Below are 22,774 nucleotides of genomic sequence, written 5' to 3'. Positions count from 1 at the left end.
TACCTTGGAAAAAAAACTTAAACAATAATTTTCCTATGTGAAATGTAGGAAAAATTAACATAGTACAACAAGATCATAGAGGTGAATACTACTTTTATGTGTGAATATTGCATTTAAAAAAATGTGCAGAATATACACATACAGACACACTATTAGTGCTTATCAAATGCAGACCATATTCCCCTTTTCCTAAAGGCTTTGGTCATAATAAAAAGTGTGTTCCCTAGGATTTACTTTACAAACAAAGTTGTACATCTGCAACATTCCTTTGGGTAATCATTAGACATGTGCAGTGTTGACTTACCCACTATTTAACTACATGCTGAGCTAAACTGTATGACCCTATTAGTAAAAACAGAATTGATGCAGCTCTATGAACTAGTGTTTTGGTCATATCCCAAGTAATGAAAGGACAATTATCCTTGTGTAACAGAAGACAATTTTCATTTCATCCAAACTGCCAACAAATGTTAGCTACATTGGAAACAGCTGAATATTCTACTCATCCTTAATCATACACTTACAGAGAAAAGATATACTTTGTGAGGGGCCCTCTACACTACCCATGAGGCCTTTTGATTGAGCCCCTTCTTAAATAGCCAGGTACTGGCTGAGTTCTGCAAGGCACCATGAATAAAGCCTTGTTGTACATTCTAATAAGCATGACTCCCTTCACCTCCTGTATCAGTCAATATTTGAATGTTATCTGTATGTTTGATGTATACCTCCATCTGTGGTGCCGTACTGAGGCATGTGTTGATGCTTTATAAATATGTGTTGATAATAAATAATAAAGTCCTAAACAGACTTAACTTAAGAGACTAAACTTTTGACATAAAAAGTAATTAGCAGATGATAATTATTTCAAAAATCAGCTCTTGCATTTATCCAGTGCAGTTTTGCTAAATCATGCAACCGTGGTCTTTTCTAATATTGAAAGCCAATGTAAAGGCAACTTTGCATAATGATACCTAATCAGTTTCCATAATTTCGAAATCCATCCTGGTTCTCTGTAGGAAACAATATATAACTTATGCAGTAGAAATATAGAGCACTGCATATTAATGCTCCTCTGAGATTGGAACTGAGCACAACTTTCAAATATGTCTCTGGAAAATGCTGGCAAGAAGCACAACTCATCTGGTAATGAGTATTATTTTCTTGAGGAAATAATGAATTATTCTGTCCTTCCTTTCCCAGACTGACACTTCACATTTTCATATAAGTAGGCACCCATAGTAATTATAATTACTGTTCATTGAAAAATGTCTAATTAATCTATATTAAAAAGTTACTTTGAATATTTTTCTTAGCAGGCGAAAAAATATAGGGGGGATTACAATAAGTCACATGCTCTTGCTGAACTACTTCACCCCTAGCAAACAGAAACACCTGGTTACAGTCGGATTATTAACCAATACACTCTTCTAATGAAGATACTGGTATTTGTACAAATTACTAGAAAGCAAACTCCTTAGCTAGCATTTTGCATAGTGTGTTTGGTCAATTAATACAATACTGGACTAATATCCTTAATCTGTACATCTGGATATTAGAGATGTATATTTTTATTTATATGACAGCGCTGCATATTAGAATTAGCATATTTTATTTTTTTGTTGTTGACAAATAATAGTTTCTTACCAGTTACAGATGGATTTTTAGAAATGTAGAAATGTTTAATTGTCATCAATGTATCCATATCACCAGTTATTATAATCATTAGCATAATCTCCATTCATTATTACTTTGTGAGAAATATTAAGGTCCCCATACACGGGCCGATAGTAGCTGCCGATATCGGTCCTTTGGACTGATTCGGCAGCTAATCGGCCCGTGTATGGGCACTCCCGACGGGCCTGCCCGACCGATATCTGGCCTGAAATTGGCCAGATCTCGATCGGCAGATTAGAAAATCTAGTCGGATCGGGGACTGCATCGGCTCGTTGATGTGGTCCCCGGACCGACTTTCCCTATGCCCGTTGTTATAATTCGATCGAATTTCCCTGGATATCCCGTAGGTGGGGGATATCGGGAGAAGATCCGCTCGCTTGGCGACATCCCCAAGCGAGCAGATCTGCCAGTGTATGGGGACCTTAAGCAACAACTGCAACAAACTACTTCTAGGGTACCTAATAAATACTGTATATTTATTTGTATCTTCATAATATGTGTAGCATAAATGGATTGTGCTAAATGCAATAACGAAAAACAAAAACAAATAAACAAACTGAAAACTTTTTGCTCAGTGAATGCCACTTAGTGGAATACTTGAATGGGCAGGAAAACTTCTATCAAAAACTGATCTGTAATAGATGAAAGGAACACAGTCATGGGAGCCAGGACCCGCAGAGATGGGAATTCTCACACCTCACTGAGTGCATACATTCACACACTTCAACTTCAGTTTTGCTTGGAAACCCACAGAAAAGCAGATATTCTGAAGCCTATGGCAACGATTTTCTTTCTAATCATTGTAGCAAGCAAATAGTTAGATAATGTTGCTTGCAGTTATTACTACAGCAACATTCAAATATAAACAAAAAAATCAATTTTCCCAGGTCTTAAACTCATAGTGACCACTACAAAAATAGAAATTGCTAATATATTGCATTTTGATGAAAACAAACATCTGTTTGTGCATTTCCACCCATAAATTGGTTTCTATGGGTTCCTAGACCTGGAGCAACATGGTAGAATTCTACAGAAAACATGGTGCTATAGAAAGATCTAATCAGCTATAGTAGGGCTATCCATGGCCCGATCATGGGCACATTAAACATCTTTGTACAACATTATTGTACAAAGAGGATGTTTAGTAAATCATATTCACAACTAATCTTATTGTTGTTTTAATATTTAACAATTTGTGAGATCCTCAGCCTAACAATCTTTTTCCAGCTGCAAACAACACATAGGGGGCCATTCATTAAACCACAATTTTTTTTTCAGAAAAAAAAAAAATCGCATTTTTTCAAATTTATAGAACTTTTCCTTATGTCCACGATAATATCGTTACAATTCCACTACTTTTTCGTGGCTTTCGTTAACTTTTACTAAAAAGATGTATTTTTCGCAACGACTATGAACATTTCAGAATTCATTCAAGCTTTCGTATCGTGACTAACTTTTGGCCAGGTTGGATCTGTAGAGTGCCATTGAGTCCTATGGAAGGGTTCCAAAATCATACATTGAATGGTTTTCGCGCCATTTACGATCGTTCGGATCCGAAAATTTTGTGACTATCAATCACAACCACAATATTTTCGTACTGAGAAAAGAATTTTCGTGACATTTTCGAACATTAGAAATGATTGTGGTTACTTCGAATTTTCTCCAATTTTGCTTTAAACCACCCAAAATTCGTGGTTTCATGAATGGGCCCCACAGTGTGAGTCGCTGACAGATTTCACTGCTCTAAAGCTGGCCATGCATTGAAAGATCCACTCTTTTAGCGAGGTCACCAAACGAGCAGATCTTTCCCAACATGCCTACCTTGAGGTGTTATTCCTTGAGGTAGTCTGATAAACTGCCGACTAAGACCATTAGCAGCTTTTATATGGCCACCTTTACTGGCTGATTCCAGCATGGATCAGTCATGTGCAATACATTACTGATACACAGCATGTTTAAGTTGTTTGTTGTGGATATAAAAACATTAGGTTAAGGAAGCACACTAAGAAACCACTTATATCTACAAAAATATAATATAAAAAATAATTAATATTAATATCAAAATAATAAACATATAATTTGAGTATATCAAAATCTAAATATTGTGTCTAATGTGTTGGCGTTATACAAATTAAAGACTTAAGTGTTGCACTAAAAAACAATTTCAAATATATCTCCAGTAGAACCCCCATTTTACTTTTTTCAGGGGACCAGAAAAAAATGGTGCAAAATCCGGAAAAATGTAAAATCAGGGAAGTTTATTATATGTTTTATATTACACAATGGTTTAAAATGCAAAAAAAACTTAAAATCAGGGGGGATGTAAAATTGAGGTTTCACTGTCTTATAATTGGTCTTTTCTCTCATTTTCTACTTTTGACACAAGTTGCCTTTGTATGCTTAGCACCATAAACATTATTTTCTCCATTAAGGCATAAACTGAATTTGTTTAAAGCAATTTGCAATTTCAGGAGATGAATGCAATAAACAGTAATAAAGAAGTAAAATAAGGTGCACAGAAAATTGCAATTAACAAACCTGTTGGGTCTTTTTATTTTAAACTTGTTTGACTTGCTGATAGATTATAAACACACACACATAAAACCTTAGGTGAAGAGCTTTCAACGCTGCAAATCCACATCACAAGCCAGGTCACTATATTTAAAGCTCTGCGAGCCTGAACACTTAGTAGCCTAAAGTATGAACGCACTGCAGAAAAGCTCTAAATTTATTGATCTCATTTTGTTTTTGTTGGACTAAGTAAGTGCAAAAAACATCATATGTTGACTGGAGAGATTTAGAAGTGTGCTGTGTATTTACTGACCTTTACTTCTTGTAACGCTGCTTTAAGACTTGGAGACAAATGTTCAGAACAGGAAATGATGGTTTGTTAATAAGCCAGGTAAATAATTTCCTAGACTTCTGGTGGGAAACTTGGCAGTGGCAAGATTTTGACCTCAGTGGAAGGTAACTTTCCAGAAGAAGCATATCCTGAAACAAGGCTATTCGTTTCAAGTGAGGCAGATCAACATTTTTGACACAAATGGCTTCGCTGCATACCAATGTGTTATTTGCAAATGACTGCTATTCTTTTAACAAGTAAACTTAAATGGTTCAGTGTGTTCAATCAGACACGGGCTATAAAGGATGGGGCTGAGGTTAAGCTAGAAGGGGCCCAGGGCAGAATGTATTGAAAAACAGAAATGAAAAAAGAAAAGAGGAGGTGGAATATACAAAAATAACGCTTCCAGTGAGAACGCAAAAAGGCACCTATGAAGTATGACCCAATCCACAATGTGCGTGTAACAGGACCGGACCAAAACACACTGCAGCGCTGCTGCAAAAAAAATCTATTTGCCACAAAAAGGGTTCTGAAGTTTAAATTCAGGCTAAACTCTGTTCTAATTACAATATTGAAATAAAGATACTTTATAGGCATGGTCATGGCAGTTGCAGTACTGACCAAATGTGACTCCAGGTTGATCATACGTATTTATATAAGGAAAACAGAAATAAAGCTTTGGTTACTATGGTTTATGTCACTTATTCATATAAGTGACTTCTTCACATTCACTATTTTTTACCTGTGTATTTAAACTAGGGCTGCATTGAATTCAATACAGGATTCAGATATTTTTGCAAGATTCGGTGCTTAGTCAAAATTAAATTGAAACTGGAATATGTTAAAAAAATAAATAAATTAGGAGCAATCATCAAACCATGTGGTAAGTTTTTGAGGCTCTTAGAAAATCACAGCTATAATCAGATGTAGCATAATGTAGCAGCTACATTCTGTTACTGTAAACTGCTGTTCTGCTTTGAATTTTTAGCACAAGTAGCTGCAGTTGTAGGCCCCATATAATTAATCAGCTATGTAAACCAAGGCAACACATTATTGGTTGCAGAGTCAGAAGAACAGTAGAGTCAGATACTTAGCTTTTTAAAAGGACATTCTGGATTTACTAGGTATCATACAGAAGCTTTTGCTCTTTAGTTCCCTTGATTAAAGGGGAACTCCACCCAAACACATCTTATGGTTTTTGAAAAGTAAACATAACTTTTAAGAAACTTTACAATTTAGATTATTTAAAATATGCGGCCTTTTTATGGTGTTTAATGCAATGATATAGTTGGAACAGTTACCTAAGCCTAGCGCCCTGTTCTGCTGGTCTGGCTGACTGCTTTGAGACTCAAAATAATGTAACAGTAGTTGAGTATCCTCAGCCAGCATCCTCCAAAGCCCACAATTCTCTGCACAAATGATGCCAATAAGGAAAGAAACATCACATGTTCTAGCCCCTCCTCCCCTGCTAGTATTTTAAATGATGCAGCTGGATTTCAGCATATAAAAATGGTATTTATGCATACTTTTTGAAGGAACAGATTACAGTGATAGGTACATTAAGAATTTCTGTGTTGTGTGGTTCTCTTTAATAAATTTTGGCTTGGAAGCCGGAGTTCCCCTTTAAATGCAGACCCTATCTAGTTTGCATCTGTGTTTTAAAGCCTGAGAATGTAACACTGTGCTAGTTGAACTCCATTTCAGACAATAAAGGGTTGGTCTTCCCATTATATTCAGAATCCAAATGAGCCCTACTGCGCATATCTACAGACACCACTGGTTGATATTCAGCGGCATTGTTATTCACATTGTTTACTTTCTGTAGACAACAATGCTGCTACAGGAACTTTTACTTATTACCCTAGCCTTGTGAAGAGGTGCAGGAGGAACTGGTGCACTTTTCTATAGTTTGCCATAGTGAGGTACTCTGTAAAACACTGCATCAAAGAAACAAATAATAGGTATGTAATAAGGTACTGACACTTTGTACTCAATGTAGAAAGGATCTAGAACCAGACATAGAATTTAAAGCAGAGTAATGAGTACTAAAATAAATATTACTTTGCACCTTACTGGCAGAATACATTTTTGAGAAGTATGTGGTGTACACTGCTTGAAAGCATGTATAGACAAGTGTTATGCCCTTCGGTTTCCTTCTGTTGTGCTCAAAGCCCTCAACAAATGGTCAGTGAATGAGGCAGCTATGTGAATTATCCCAACAGAAATATGGCTGTAGGATAAATGTAAATATCTGTCAGAAGGAAACAGACCTTACTGTGTCTGATGCAGCACCCATGTGCAAACTGGCCAAAGTCTGTCCACCATAAATACAGCGGTGATATTTACAGGTCATTTGTTGTCTCTGTAAATGCAGTGAAGCACAAGCCACAGACAAGACACACTGCCTGTCTGCACTTGCCAGTAGACCAAGTAATGTATAGAAAGGTTCTGGAGGAATTTGTAATTATACAAATGGTGCAGAAGTACTGTCTGTAGGGGTTGGAGGAGGGTGCAAGAGGAAACAGTATATAAGGAATACTACATGTAATTCTACAAAAAGAAACAGCAAACACATTATTTTCAAAGGGAATTTCCTAATCACATAGCAAGAAAAAAGTTATTCTTTCTGCATAAATAGCAAAATGTGACCCATCTCATTATAAAAAGAAGCTCACGCACATGGGAAATCTGCCCTGGAAAGAACCAGCATTTCCACAAATGTTCTTGCAAACGTTACAGAATTTAAACACTACATTTTTGTGGTAAGGGGTTGATATACCTGTGGCACATTTAACCTCTTTTAATCTCTCTACCCCCTACCAAAGGGCCAGCAAACAAATAGAAGATGGGAAAATACTTGTTTCCAAATTACTTTCTTTTGTTAGGAAAATGAATATAAATTTAAAAAAAAACTGATGGATGTAGTTGCTATTTTGCATAAGGGACAAGGACCCAACTGGTATAAGGTAAATTGAGCAATGTCATGAAGGAATAAACCTGTTGATAAATCTCTTGACCCAGCTCAGTTAGATATATTGCACACAGATATAAATAGCTAGAGTGACAACTTAGCTACAGCATTGGAAGGAAAAACGAAAATCCCAGGACCTTCCCCTGCCATGCAACATAACAAGACCTCCCTATTGCTTTTCAGCCTATGGAAATTACTGTTTTAATTGGCTGAAAGAAGACGTGCAAATGTTTGTGTGGAGACTTCCTTCTGGAATTGCAGACTGCCATGTTTTCAATAGACAAATGCCATGCAAGCATTTGAATAAACACACCAAGTGATAGCCACTGCGGGCACTTTGGGACTCTACTTTCGCCTGTTGTGTGATGTTGCCCTTTGTGCTGGTGCTCTGAACGTGCTCACACTTTGGTAACATTCCTAAGCGGTTACTTACCATTAGCAAAATGTCACGCCTTTGCATGGCTTGGTAAATGGCAGATTTTTGTCCAAAATATTGCTTTCCTTTCCTCTTCTCCACATAAGTGCAAAGACAAAAACTTCTCATTGAAATATACCAAGAAATTGCAACCTAACGCTAATCAAATCACACTACGCCAACTCCTTCAGCTTAGAGTGCTGAAATATTTTTTATTGAATGTGATGTTAAAAACCTATTAGCCTCAGCACAACTACACTGAATGAGTGGGAGGGTAAACGCAAATACACCAATGAAAAATCTAGTTTTCCAGCTATAATTCATGGGAAATATCACTGGTTATGAAATATACTGCATTATGAAACTAAGGTCTCATGTTTTATGCAAACCCATTTTCTCTGGAATATTTGGATCCACAACAGCTTTTTGTGGGCATTGTGTTCATGTCCAATTCTATGCCAAGGGTACTGCCTGAATGAGTATGTTGAGTGTTGCTGTCAATTCTACCTGAACAATTTGTAGTAGCTGGTAAATGCATAAGGCCTAAGCACAATGTCACACAGGTGATTTTTTTGCCACTACTTGTATGACTGTCTGCTAGCAAGCTAATTTTTAAAGCCAGCTTACACTGACCAAAATGCTAACAGAGTGCACTTATTCTCAGATGTGGTCATCTGCTTTCATATTTATGTTGTTTTTGATACTCCCAATGCATCTGGCCTAACAGGGGGCCATGTTTTTATCAGCGACCCAATGTCAATAAAACCTGTGTGTAATGCAATGCTTGGTCCAATATTATACCTTTTAATTTAGGTCTTACAGAAAGTCACCCGACTGTTTCAGTCTAAAGAAGAAAGAGTACTGGCCACATTTTGTTTTCAGACGTTAATATATTTCTATTTTATAGTGAACATATGTCTCAGTCACCCCCAATTTGCAGAAACTGACATCATAAAAAGGGGAGACATTTGTAAGATGCTTCATAAAATAAATATTTCTCTTTATAAAATAATAAAACTTCAAATAAATATACTTTACACTAAACAATATTGAAACATTAGAAAATAAAGGCTGAATCTTACAGTGTAACTGTACAATATACATAAGATCCAAAGAATAGAAGTCTGGTAATATTAAAAGTTCCAGAAAGCGAAGGACAATCTAACCATACTGATTGATTCACATTCTTTTGAATGTACATTAGTAAATTTTGTGACCATGCCATCAAAAAATGGCACTTTTTTCACAGTTGTAAATATGGTTTATGTACAAAAATATAACATAATATCTCTGACAAAAAAAAGCCATTTGCAAATTTTACAAATGTTCCAAGTACTATTCACAAACAATACAATGTTACATAGGAGTGTCTGTGCTGCAATAGCGTACACAATAGTCGTCACAGAACACCAAATCCTACTGTAAGCTTTATTAGAGGTTCTCTATTAAGCCTAAATCCGTTGATGCATAAGTATTTCACTGCAAACAGGCAATCCTATCCCAAAGCTTTTTTTCCTAAATGTAACAAGATGGTTGCATTTGAGTGTTAAAAGGAAGTTATGTTCTTTATAAACGTCCGTTCACCTGTGCTATGTTGGTTTTTCTAAGTTCCTAGGCTGAAGGTGTGGAACTTTAAGGCAAACTGTGTTTGATCTTTTGCAGCGACATCCGGGTCTATTTGTGCGGTCGTAACAGCCCTGGCACAATTTAAGGCAACCCTTGGCTGGAAGGTAACACCACAAACAAGGCAAGAACAAGGCCATGACACCAATGGCAGACCATCGAGTGCAGCAGTGGGACTGACTGCAAGAACATGGGTTGTCTGCACAATTATCCTCGTCATCATTTGAACAGTGATAGAATAGGCACTTCACACAGCAAGCACAGGTTCCATAGTCAACAACTTCCTGGGCTGAGCAAAGGCACTGCTTGTCACAAATCCAACAAGATGGGAGAGTCCTTGGATAAGTGCATTCTTGGCACTTACATTTCCCACAGTCCTCACACCTTAATGAATGTAAGCCCAATTCCTCTTTACTAGAGGGCTTTAAAATGTCTGATTTCAGCTCAGGTTTGGGTTGTACTCTTATTATTCGGTCTGCAACCAACCCTGAAGATGTAAATGGTGGCACAAGAAGCCTTTGCTCTGTAGAACTGCTACTTGTCCTCGTATTGCTCCGGCAAGATGAAGTGACTGTACCGACTGATCGTGACAAAGGTGCCTGAGACAAGGAATGCATTGGTGGAAGTGGACTCCTGACAAAAGGTCGCTGCTCATTTACCACATGTATTCTTTCATTTTTGTGTGGCGTAGTCTGTCGTGGAGCAGATTTAATCACAGGGCGTGGAGCCACTGTAGGCCCTTCTGTGTATTCATTAGTGTTTCTTATGGCTCTTATTTGTTCCAAAGACAAAACATGAACTTGTTGTGTCAGAATTTCACGTGGGTCAGCATCACTATGTAATCTTTCACTGTCACGCCGAGCCGGGAGCAAAGGCTGGGATACGTTGCCATTTTGTACTCTCGTCTCCATCAGTACTCTGAAGAGTTTTCACACCTGTGGGCTGAGAACACATCTGAAATCCTGCTGAAAGAGGAAAAAAAAAAAATATATAAGTAAACAGAAGGTTAAAATGCTGCATTTAATACACAAATAAGTTACATATCATGTTTCAAAATCGAATTTACATAATACTTCTAAGCTTTATTAATAAATATACTTAATATATACACAAAAAAAATATAGACGCATTAGATAAAAGTTGATGTTCTGAACCTATCACCTGCATTTTACTCTTCCAGGGCAAGTTGCATCATAGTGAATTACTAAGTAGCTGTAGTACAACCCCATGAATATAAAGCAGTTGTATAAGTAATAGTCTACTTCGTGAGCGTGCAAAGTTCCAGCTACATTTTACTAAAAGCATGACAGACAAGTACTGAAGGCAACTCTCATATCTTAAGAACACTGCATGTTACAGCAAGTGCGTGGAAATCACGTTCTTCTTAAAAAGGACAGCATACACAGCAATTAAAATAACAGGAAACCAGCTGCAAGGAACACGTGCATTTTGACTACACTCCCTTCATACATTTCTTTCAGGTCACTACACTAAGAATTACAATGGGCAGGACACTTTACTATTAGCATAACAAATAGTACCTGCATTTTACAGCACTTTGCCTTTTTAGTCTTGACGGCTTTGATAGATTTGCAAAAGGATCTGCCGAACTAGGTGAGGATAGCCTGAATAATGCACATTATTCATTGACTCCCGCACAGGATGCTACCCTAGCTGGGTGAAGAGCTCTTTTAAATTTCAGAGATCTTTAGAATTCGCCTGTTTAAGTGAAGAGCTACCCCACAAACAGCGCAGTCTCCCTTTAGTTATTGCACAATGAATGGATTGAGAAGATTGCTGTACAAACACTATCCAGGGGCCTTTTTGTAAGTAGGTGTATAGAATTCTCCCATCAGTCTGTCATTAAATTACCCAGGTCATTTATAACTACACTATCTGCAGAAGTCAGCATTTTATCATTTATTTAGTCATTGAGTAACACATACAACTAACCTTTCCCCGGATATTACAACAATTCAGGCACATACAAATAAAAATACATGCTGAAAACAAGTCCCCTATTATATATTGCAATGGCTTGCAACAGAAACAAACTAAATACCAACACAATTTATCTACAATTTAACATATATCATGTTTGCTCTGAGGTTAGGAACACACTAAATAACTAAACAAAGTAGCTACACAATTCATATTAGTTTCCACTGCTTTAAGATAAACAATTTTTTTTCATCATTTTATAGTAAGCTGTTGCACCTTCCTTGTGCATATTAAACATTCACTTGACAGGCACAAGCTTGCAATCCCTATATTAAACATCCTAGAATTCATAAAAAAACTGATTGGTAAAGATGTCCCATGTTTTGTATTCACACAGAAACTGCACAAATCTTTCCTTTAAGGAAAATGCAAACTGATGTTGACTGTTAGCAACCTACAAGACATGATTCTGCAAAGTGCAAAAATTTTATACATTCACTGTTACGCCTCTTACAGATAATATTAATTGTAACCAAGTTGCATCATATAAGCAGGTTTAGGTTTTGGAAATGTAACTGTATTAATTAGATGCAATGGGGGTCAAATCAGGAAATGTATGTATCATTAAACAATACCCTGTAACCAAGCAAATCCCAGCCACTATTGTACTATTACCAGCAATGAGTTGCTGAGTATGCTGGGTCCTGTAGTTTACAGTAGCTTGTGTCAGATCTGACAGATCTTAATTGACGAGTGGTACTGCCTCCTGGTGTGTAAAAAGCCATCGGGGAGTTTGAGTTTCAAAGGAATAGGCAACCTTCATCAAACATAACTTTCGAATATGCTTTCGTCAGTCAGGATTCTCAGGGGATTACTGCTTCATGACTAGAATTGGAAAGTAAATAGGGATTTTCAAAAAAACAGACTTGTTTGAGGTTTTTAGTTTACTGCCTGCCCTCTGTCATTTCCAATTGCAAAGCATTAGTGAGCATGGCCTTAATTCAAAACGTCCAAATCCGGGATTTTCGAACTTTCCCAAACATACTAAAAAGCATATATTATATTATGCATTACAATACAACATGCAACAAACTTAAGCCTAGCTTAAGTTGCATGGGTCTAGGCACATTTTTTCAGCCGGTTTCTAAATGAAAGGATATTTCCTAATACTTTGGTAACAAAATCCATTCCCTAAGGTTCTGAGAAACTGCAGTTTCATACACATCACAAGCCTTGTAGTTTCAAAACTGTGCATTCAATCCTAAAGTTTAACGACGTGACAGTCACTGGCTAAGGGGATAAACCATCCCATCTCATTAATTCCATTGAGAGTAGGACGCTTCACTTGTAGAAAATCTTAGAAACTAAAGCTGGCCATACACGTGGCGATCTCACGATGTTTCGTACGACCGTCGGTCGCACGAAACATCGTCAGATCCGCCACACACCATTCAGGGCTGAATCGGCAGGTAAGGAGGTAGAAACAATAGGATTTCTACCTCCTTCTGCCGATTCAGCTCTGAAGGGAGAATTTTGGTCAGGCGCCTTCTATGGCGCCCGATCAAAATTTTCTAACTTGGCCGATCGGCGAGCCGACCGATTTCAGCAGCTTCCTGCGATATCGGTCGGCTCGCTGACATGCCATACACGCACCGATTATCGTACGAAACGAGGTTTCGTACGATAATATCGGTGCGTGTATGGCCACCTTTAACTGCAGTTTTTAACACAATCAAAAAAAAAAAAACCAAAAACCCCAAAAAACTATAAAATTTACATTTTTTTGCTGGCTAAGAACATTATCTGTAGGCTTACATTATACAACAGACATATACAGTTTGATTTTCGACAATCCAAAGAGTTTGACTCATATAACATAACACAAGATTAGACCTCAGTCAATGAAACTTGTTTTTAAATAAACAAAATGCCTTTAGACAATGCAATTACTGCAACAAACACATGTCTGATTAATTTCCTGCTGATCGAAATGGGATGCAATGCTAACAAAGTAATCTAGGCACACACAGAGATCTAATAAACGCAATAAATGAGAATAAATTCTGTCTGAGAGACACCAAGAAGTATCCAACCTGTGAAATTGTTGTATTGCCGAGTTAAGGGTTTTGCAGACAAAATCTGAAGTTGTAGTTCAACAACTGCTTGTAGGCCACAGGTATGTCTAGAATATGTCTAGAATATATCCCTAAATAAGGGATCTAACTTTCAACCAACAAACAAAAATGAGACACATGTTGCATTATAATAAAAACCACATGGCTCACACAAAACTGTATAAAAACACATCTCTTTATCTGGGCCCTTAAAAACTATGTTTATTGCAGCATTATACAGGACTACCATGGCAGGACCCCCAGACCCAAAGAAAATGACTCAAGATTAGCAACACTGAAACAAAAAGACAAGCAAAAGAACAAAGATAACAGGATCATCAGCAATAAGTATGCATTCTGCTGGCAGACTGGTAAACTGCCAAATAAAGTTATAGATTTAAAACTAAAAAACAGTGCAAATTAAAAAAGCATCACAATTTAAGTCAGGAGGATGTGTGGTGTCCTATAAAGAGAGAAGGAACAGATGGCTTTCAATTTATATTCTCATGGCTCTAAAAGATCTGAAAACTTCCAATGCAGTTGATTTCAGAGCTGTGCCAAGAATATTACAGGATGTGGATACAAACACGCACCTTTCCAGTTCTGTTCCTGGGCCCCATGCATAACGTGCTGTGGACTGCAAGTAGTGTGTAGGTTTCCCCTGCCTGCCTTCCCCTTCCCAGCCCCCAGCTCTCTAAGCGTTCTCTGAAAACCCCATTAAGAACCCGAGTGTGTGATCAGACTGCGGATTAAGGAGGGGGAGCACGGCTTTTAACTTGGGGACAGGGGGAGAGGGACATAAATAGCTCTTTAAACAAGCCACAGCACTTCCGAAGCTGTTCATCACCACCAGCTAGATCCTCCTGAACAGTAAAAATAGAGCACAGCCACCACAGAATGGAAATTCTGACAGTGCATGCTCTTATTATTCAAGGGGAAATGTACCTATAAAAACTTTGCTTTGCACACGTTCTATATAAGGTAACTGGTGTTTAGAAAACTTAGTAACCAGCACAGTTCGCATGGCAGGTATTAGAACGACAGGTCAGCAAGTTGCATCATTCTAAGAGTTCAGATAATTAAAAAATAAACTGATACCACCCAACTACAACTTAATTAGGTTAACTGTCTATCCAAATCATTCTGTAAGCTTCCTATTGAACCCACTGGCTGCAGCTGTATAACTTTAGGAACAGGCACTGTCTTGCAGGCCAGCTGTTGCAGGAGTCCACTTCCCGGCATGCTGGGAGCTGCAGTTCTGCAGCAGCTGGAGTTGTCTGCAGTGTACAGTAACTTGGAGTTCAGCACCATCCTGACAACTTTAATTACCTTATACAATAGGAATGGGCCTTTGGCAACACTGACTTGTTCCCCATTATATAAGATTGGGGGAAATGGGGCTCTTTCAGGGCTGTGACTCCAGCATACTCCATTCATAAAACAAGCAATTGACGTCCTCTTCATTGGGATGTGAGGCAGCAGCCACACTCCTACTCTTATGCACTTTCCAAAACAAGTAAGACATGTCCGCCCCCTTTCTCTGCCCCCCTCCTAAAGGCGCGGGGAGAAGGACCTGGCACCTCCAGAAAAGGGCTCAATAAGGCCAATGATCTGATCCCCAACACCTGCCCCAGCACCCACTGAACTCCCCCTCAAGGTTTGGACTCGTCCGCCAACCCCCCCATAAGTTTAACATGGAAATGTCCAAGTGTACCTCAGTACTTTCACAGAGGGGGTAAAGAAGTTAAAATCGCCCTTTCCATGCAGGGGCTTTGCTCGGGTACTTACCGTGACCTCCTCGCCCCGGCCGGGAGCCCTACTGGGCAAATGGGGCTAGCCCCGTGTTTCGCTCCGGGCAAATTTCAGCCAGCGGTCCCCAAGCCCAATAGGAAGGGTCACAGAAAACATGACACGGGGTTGCAGGTTCCCCTATTCCAGAGCGATCCTTGTATCCACTAAGTTGAGTTGTAGCGCAGCTAAGTACAATCCCCGGACTCCGCGATCAAACTTCTAAACTTGCAGCAAGTGAAATGAATATGAAAGTAGCGAGAAATCCCAAGAGCTTGGTGTGCAAGGAAAGTGCTGCACCGGGCGCCTCTAGTGCATGTGACAGCGGAGCTTGCACTCTGCCGGATACTGGCGATGTGACTGAGCTGCTCCGCTCCCGGGATCCTAGGCAGCAGCAGCAGCGCTAAATGGCGTCATGTGGAAGTGAGGAGGAACAGAGCAGTTGTTGTCCCAGAGGATATATCGCATCCGGTCCCAGCTCATTGGCTCTGCGGGCTACATTCACTCACACTCCCAGCTCTGAGAGCAGCAGGAGGGATCTCACAGGGCAATGGCCTAAACGCTGCTGCTGCTGTGCCTCAAGTGGGTGGGGAAGCCTCTCTGCTCCCAACTAGCCCAGTGCTATTATTGCTGCCTGGGCAGGATACAATGTTGTTATTGTACACGCGTTCATTTCAGTGAGGAAAGCACGGCCCATCCTTACACTGTTAGAAGCTGCAACTTTTCATGCACACACCTGATTAGCAAGGGCTTCTTCTTGCAACTTTCCCCTCTTTACACTAAAGTCTCTTCTATTAAGCCCTAATAATGGCCAAATAAACTGCATACAAAAGACATTATTTTCACTCAAAGCATTAGAAGAAACACTGCATCTAGAATTCACTTAGAGTGCCCACCTTTAACCCCCCCATTTATAGTTAAACTACATCTCCCAGAATCCTCCAGAAGCAAATGACAATTAAGTGATGCAGTTCAGCTATATTTGTATCAGATTAAAATTCTGTAACAAAATCACTTTATAGAAAAATACGGACCCATAGAATTTCACATTAGTTTTTCCTTCCTAAAAAGTAACATCAGCCACAGATGTGACAAGTCACTCCCTTAAGCAGTTAACTAAGACTTTACTATATATTTTCAGTGTACCCAGGCCAAAAAAATGGGTACATATTAGCTGGATACATTTGCTCCATATTGATTTACAAAATAGGCCTCATTGCATGTAGTTTAGTAACTTTTTACCATATCAGAAGTGTATGCTTTGCTGTCAGTATAACAACCACAACAATCTTGACCACAAGCTTGCCTAACTTGCCCTTTAATAAAGTATACGCAACTGCTGTGTTGCTGTAGTCAGACATATGCCACCAAACACTGTAGTTCTAGATGGATAGGGGGTACATGGCCAAGTGTCCAACCTGGTACCTTTAAAGCCAAGGGCAATGGCACATAGGGCAATCCCAACTCAGAAGGTAGGATCCATAGTATCGGTAAATGTATTAGGTAATGTATTAGTATTACATGTTCCGATTTTAGGCTTTTTCCCTAGAAAGTTCAGATATCAATTGTACTTTCAAATGCAACAATCTAAGACTAACATTCAGACTAAAATTGTAGGATAAAGCCTTAAAAATAACAAATTGGATGATATTCTAAACACGAAATACTTGTAGATTGTAAGCTCTTTTGGGCAGGGCCCTCTTCACCTCTTGTATCGGTTATTGATTGCTTTATATGTTACTCTGTATGTCCAATGTATGTAACCCACTTATTGTACAGCGCTGCGGAATATGTTGGCGCTTTATAAATAAATGTTAATGTAATGTAGTTGGCAGACACCAGTCGTATGAAAATGACTTCCTGGAAATGCATTGTAGGTCCCCCATGATATTAGCAGATACACAATACATGTGCAGATTGTATTTGTATTGTGACCTGTCCAAAATTTTCTAACCTGTAAACGACCATTCTGGTGCTAATTTGGCCTGAAAATCATATAAAATGTATCGGTGTGTGTATGGTCAGCTTTAGACCACATTTTCTTGCAATCAGTTTCATACCATGCTGCCTTTTCAGGCTGTTTTATTGTACTGCCCCATTCAACACCCTGCAACTGGAACAAGATCAATACTTTTGCATTTGCTCCAGCAATTGTGCTTTTTCATGCCAGGCCTCAAAATGAAAATAATACAAAGTTAGAACATTGGTAAAGTATTAATACTACATTAGTAATAAATGATTTGGTGCAGCAATGCTGTATGCATACAGGTCAGGCTCTACCTAGGCCCCTTGATTATGAGCAGCTAAAGTGACAAGGAAGTATAAGGGTTAATACACACATACCTTTTTACAAATGGATTCTAAAGGACAACAGGTGGGTCACTAGTGTTCACTTACTAACTCGGGAGTATTGGTTTAGCTGTTCCCTCTCCTGCCATCTACATAACAAACACAAAGCCACTAGCAAAAAGCACAGAAAGCTGTGAGAGTAGTTTAATCCACACCTTCCCCCATCTCCCATCCCCCCTCACTGCTAAGTGTCAATAGAGGCAGCCGGATGCGGCATATCCCTGTGGGACTGGGAGCCCGGGAGACGCGCACTTTTCCTTCTTCCGCTAGAGGGCGCCACCAGTGGTTATTTCTCAGCTACCTGATACTGCGAGCATGTGCGGAATGCAGCCCAAACCAGGACCTATTAACATGGAGAGTGAATTCTCTTTCGCTCACTCCCTCCCTCCCCATGCCTTTCGGAAATAATCCTAAAGTTACTTCCTCTGAGCTAACCCTTTCACTGCCGACCAATAACTGCGAGCAGAGCTTTGAAGGTTTCATGGGAGGTTGCGGATAATAACTTGCTTGGGCTTTGGTTAACTTTTTTTTTCATGCGTGCATATCAAGCGGAATTCAAGAATTTAAATCGGAAGTAAAATAATATTTCGGATGGGTTCTAGTACATTCATATATACTTTAATGCAAAGAGTCACGTGATAGGGCTTAAAGTCGTCTCTGTCCGGCAAATCCAAGGGCATTTTAGCGGAGCTGTTGTTGGGATCCGGAAAATAATAATTTAATTTCCTAACATTTGTCTGAAAATAATAATTCTACTCAGTTAGGTTTGGATAGAGATGGTTGGGCGATCATGATCCAATCCTGGTATTTTGAGGCCATAACATTTCATGTTAACAGTGGGGATGAAACTGGATCCTTACCACCCTACGTGGGAGTGTGTTCACATTGGGTTGCTAGACATCCCAGTAAAAATAAATGTATAAGAGGTATGGATGGACTCACTTCTCCTTTCTCAGTGTATACACCCACAGTGTTCAGTCCCCAAACCTACAAGTCTATTTAAGCTCAGGAATAGTTATCTTGCAGAATTTGCACTGTGTAATATGATGGGTGATGGATCTTGTGGGTTCCTAAAGTGTGCGTTTTCTGCATGAAATCGACCCAATTAGTGCCGTGACGGGCAGATCCCTTTGTATCTGTACACACACAGGGCAGGAATCGTATTCTTTCCAGTGACATTTTTCCTGTGGAGTAGAAAATACATCATGCGATATAATGCAAATAATACACACAGGCTATAAAAGTGGATGCCAAATATTTGGGTTAAAATTGCTGCCATAAATAACGCCAATTGTAGCACAGCATGTGCCATAGGTGTTAGAGGAAAGCGAGAATGTTTGATCTAGTTCTATTATAAGGCAATGGCACTTAGAGCTTTGCACAAAAGCTTAGCATTTATCTCAGCAGATATCTCATGGAATCGGGGAAGTCAGAGGAGAGTTGCTTGGTAAATATTAATGAAAATCAACCAAAGAGTGACAAAAAGCCTGGATACACCCCATGTGCCATTGTCCTGAAAATATGTGCTCTAATCTTGACTGAACACTTATGGTGGCCATACACATTTCAATCCACTCATTTGGCGAGGTCGCCAAACGAGCGCATCCTCTTTCCAATATGCCTACCTAAGGTGGGCAATATTAGACGAATTCAATCGTTTGGCCCTAGGGACCGATTCAGCCCCTTCAGTCTGATTGGGCAGCTTATCTGCCCCCCTGTATGGGCCCTCCAATTGTGGTAGTGATGCGGTGCTTGCCCTGATGGCATGTATCTTTGTTGTGATCCCGCTCGTAGGGCCAAACAATGGGATCAGCCCAATATCTCCCAACTTAGGTAGGCATATTGGGGATAGATCAGTTCATAATGTCTGGCAACTTTAGTTATGATGCATGGTTATCTGAATTACAGAAAGCTTCCTTATCCAGAAAACCCCAGATCATAAGCTTCCCATATAATAGATCCCATACCTGTATAGAAAAGTACTTCCAAAATTGATAAAATACTTACAGGATAACAAGGGGGAATGTTCATCTGGTAAATATGCTATCCATTTGTGCAAAGTGTACACACATGGACACAGATTGTGTCTGGCACACAAGAAGATTTGATGCAACAAATGAGCGCAACAAATGTCCTTGTGTGCCAGTACCAGTAACAAAAATAATCACACATATGGCCATATGTAATCCTTTTGTGTCACACAGTAACACACTCCTGATATCTTATGTACAAATGACAGAAAAAGCATATTCATATTTGTCTCAACTGAAGTCTCTCTGTTCCTCTCTCTATGTCACTGCTAACCTCCTGTATTCACATAGCATACATACACTATATTAAAAAAATAATTAAAAATTTACAAAATACAAATGTAACCTTAAGGAGAACAAACTGAAATGCTCATTCTTGCATGTGGAGATGGCTATTGGAGTCACATGTGTGGCAGACAGTTCAACACATCTTAATGGCATCAGCTTTATCCTGACAAGTTTCAGCAACCAGGCTTACTCTGAAAAACTTTACCTTTTGTACCATTTAAACACCTCTTTTTGTTGGTGTGACCTTAATGTGTGTTGTATTATAAAATATATGGGTTTCTGTACTTATTATGTTTTTCTACAAGTCCAACTTCTTGCAGGATGCAAAGTCTGTTCAGAAGCATGGCAATTGCTTCATTAATTTGAATAAATTGCAAAGAGATCCCGTTGAGGGGGGAATCTATAAAGTCAATTTTATGTTAGAGTGGTAAAAAAAGCTGGGTTTCTGTGAAATAAAGTCATATTGGTCTGGCTGTTAGGAGAGAAAGTATGCAGAGGAGGAGAATTTTTAATGTATTCTCTAAATCACTATATAAGTCCTTCAACATCTCCCATTAACAAAGTATACTTAGGAAAAATATACTTTAAGACTGTGCTACTCAAATTAATCTGATTTGAGACTAGCGGCTGTCACTAGGTTTAGTGTCAGCATACATTTTAGAAACATATAAAAACAGAAAATTGATGTAAATGCAAAAGTGCCCCTGAAAGAAATCTGAGCAAGTTTACATCAAATTATTATTATTTGTTTAGATCCACTTTAAAACCATTACATTACATTATCCACAAACGGTGCCCCCCCCTCCTTTTTTGATGCCATATCCCTCTTTGCATACATATTGCATGCAATGACATATATGCAAAGAGGGATATAGGAGCCACTTTTTATCCAGTAGTGAAAGATCTACTCATCTGGGGCCCTCTGTTGCTCTAGGGCCCAGTTACGATCCGAATCCTTGCATCTCATATAGTTACTCAACTGTCTGGGGCTCAGTGTTCTGTTTAGGCAAACAATATGGCAGATCCTTCACAGATAAATTATCATTAAAATGTTTAAATGTAAGTATGCAGAAACTAGATGACTTGGAATGGTCACACTGAACTATGTCTTCTTTTTTGTATATTGAAAAGAAGAATGTAAACTTTACTTAAAAATCTAAAAAAGGATATGAAAAAGTGTCTAGACCCAGTGCTTACATTTTCAAAAATTCAAATGATACATTTGATTGGTAAGAAGCAAACTCTGAATCAAATTCAGAAGGATGATGATTTGATAAGAGCGCCCATAACACAATCATGCAGCAGTCATTTTAATGATAATTTATCTGTGAAGCCCAGTATTTTTTACAGGCCTGTATAATAATTACAGAAACAGAAATAAACCAGAACAAACTGTCACGAGAGCAGTGAAAATCCATCAATCAGGCGTGATATGAAACTCTATTAAGAAAAAGTTGAATTATGCACAAAGAGATTCTGGTTTAAGAATGCTGGAATGTGAACCTTTTTTTCTGGGGGGTGGAACATAAGCTGCAGATTGTTGTCTTGGGATCTTCAACTTGTTCACTTTATACACTAAATGCTCTCAAGTGATTCAAGATCAGGCCTGGAGAGACTGGAAAACGCAGGAATGTAGGCAAACGTGTAATGTGTGTTTCAATTGCTAGTTTCCTGTTTCACCTTTACAATACAACTCCCTTCTGCCAACTTGTTCAAAATAGTGAGATGATTAATGGCACTGGATCCGTCCCAGGGCTCAGCATATCTAAGCGTTTGTTTTAACCACTTCACTATTACCATGGAAAAGTGGCATTGCTGCCTATTGGTGAGGCCTTAATGTTTATATGTAATACATATATCCATATTCGCAAACATATTATTGCTTTACGGATGTCCTGCCTGCAGCCCCTCCAGCTGTTTAACCACAATTGTAATGCTAGTTCAATGACAGCTTTTGGTTTGCATATTATTCTTCTCTGATTTACACTGCCACATGTTTGTGTTGTATCTTTTGTCAGTAAAGGAATTATATATACACCTATATTATAATGTTTTTTCTTTCACTGTATGTGGTACTCCTTAGGTATCCAGCGCTGGATATAAATTCTGACAACAGCAAGAGTACACAAGTATGTAGTACATAGGGATAGGTATCTGTGCGTATATATATATAAATATATATGTGTATATATGAATGTATATGAATATATATATGAGGCTCTAGCACCACATAATTTAGAATTTTAAGTCAACCCCCAGGTATTTCAGCTTCCAACTGTCTTAAAATAAAAATTTTTTTACTACGGGTTTTTACAAAAAAGTTTTATTTGAAATATTTCAAGTAATATAATATATTTGAGAGATCTACAGTGCCTGCTGTTAATAGCTGTGCAGTTTCTGTATTATAAAGCATTAGACTTTCTGCCCTTCCCCCTATAAGCTGCCGGCAAAGTTCCCTAGTCTCTCTCTTTCTAGCACTCTGACCCAGGGAGATAAAGCAAGTTACATGGAGGTCAGTCAAGCATATTCAGTGAGCAAATGATAATGTGTTTTTTTATCATGATGTCCTTGCCTGGACTTTTAAGATGCAAACTAAAAAATAGTTTAAGCTGGGTGAGCACCAGAGAGGCTTTAAGCGTGCAGTCACAGGAATATTATAATTAATATTTATTTATATAGGGATTTTTAAGCAGTGAATGCCATATTAGATATATATATATTATAAGTGGAGGTGGATCT

General features: G+C 38.6%; 1 protein-coding gene across 4 annotated transcripts; it reads right to left on the bottom strand.

Moving 5' to 3' along the window:
- Positions 1 to 8,772: 8,772 nt before the first annotated feature.
- On the bottom strand, positions 8,773 to 17,730 carry spry2 (sprouty RTK signaling antagonist 2). Of its 4 annotated transcripts, none has more exons than XM_031895877.1 (2): positions 17,712 to 17,730; positions 8,773 to 10,490 (listed from the first exon to the last, which is right to left on the bottom strand). In XM_031895877.1, the coding sequence occupies exon 2, from the start codon at positions 10,434 to 10,436 to the stop codon at positions 9,492 to 9,494; it is 945 nt and encodes a 314-aa protein (XP_031751737.1). In that variant the 5' UTR covers positions 10,437 to 10,490; positions 17,712 to 17,730; the 3' UTR covers positions 8,773 to 9,491. The 4 variants fall into 4 exon arrangements, with proteins under 4 accessions (XP_031751737.1, XP_012812231.1, XP_012812233.1 ...); XM_012956777.3 differs by lacking the exon at positions 17,712 to 17,730 and adding an exon at positions 15,369 to 15,984 and having other exon boundaries at positions 8,773 to 10,487; XM_012956779.3 differs by lacking the exon at positions 17,712 to 17,730 and adding an exon at positions 14,174 to 15,186.
- Between the last annotated feature and the right edge of the window lie 5,044 nt (positions 17,731 to 22,774).

The sequence above is a fragment of the Xenopus tropicalis genome, chromosome 2 (genome assembly GCF_000004195.4).
Source record: "Xenopus tropicalis strain Nigerian chromosome 2, UCB_Xtro_10.0, whole genome shotgun sequence".
Lineage (NCBI taxonomy): Eukaryota > Metazoa > Chordata > Amphibia > Anura > Pipidae > Xenopus > Xenopus tropicalis.
The sequence above is the reverse complement of the archived record's forward strand: the minus strand, read 5'-3'. Positions and strand labels throughout refer to the sequence as shown.

Bases quoted from the DNA above. Each gene is read 5' to 3' on its own strand.
- spry2 (XM_031895877.1), bottom strand. From the start codon at position 10,436: ATGGAGACGAGAGTACAAAATGGCAACGTATCCCAGCCTTTGCTCCCG.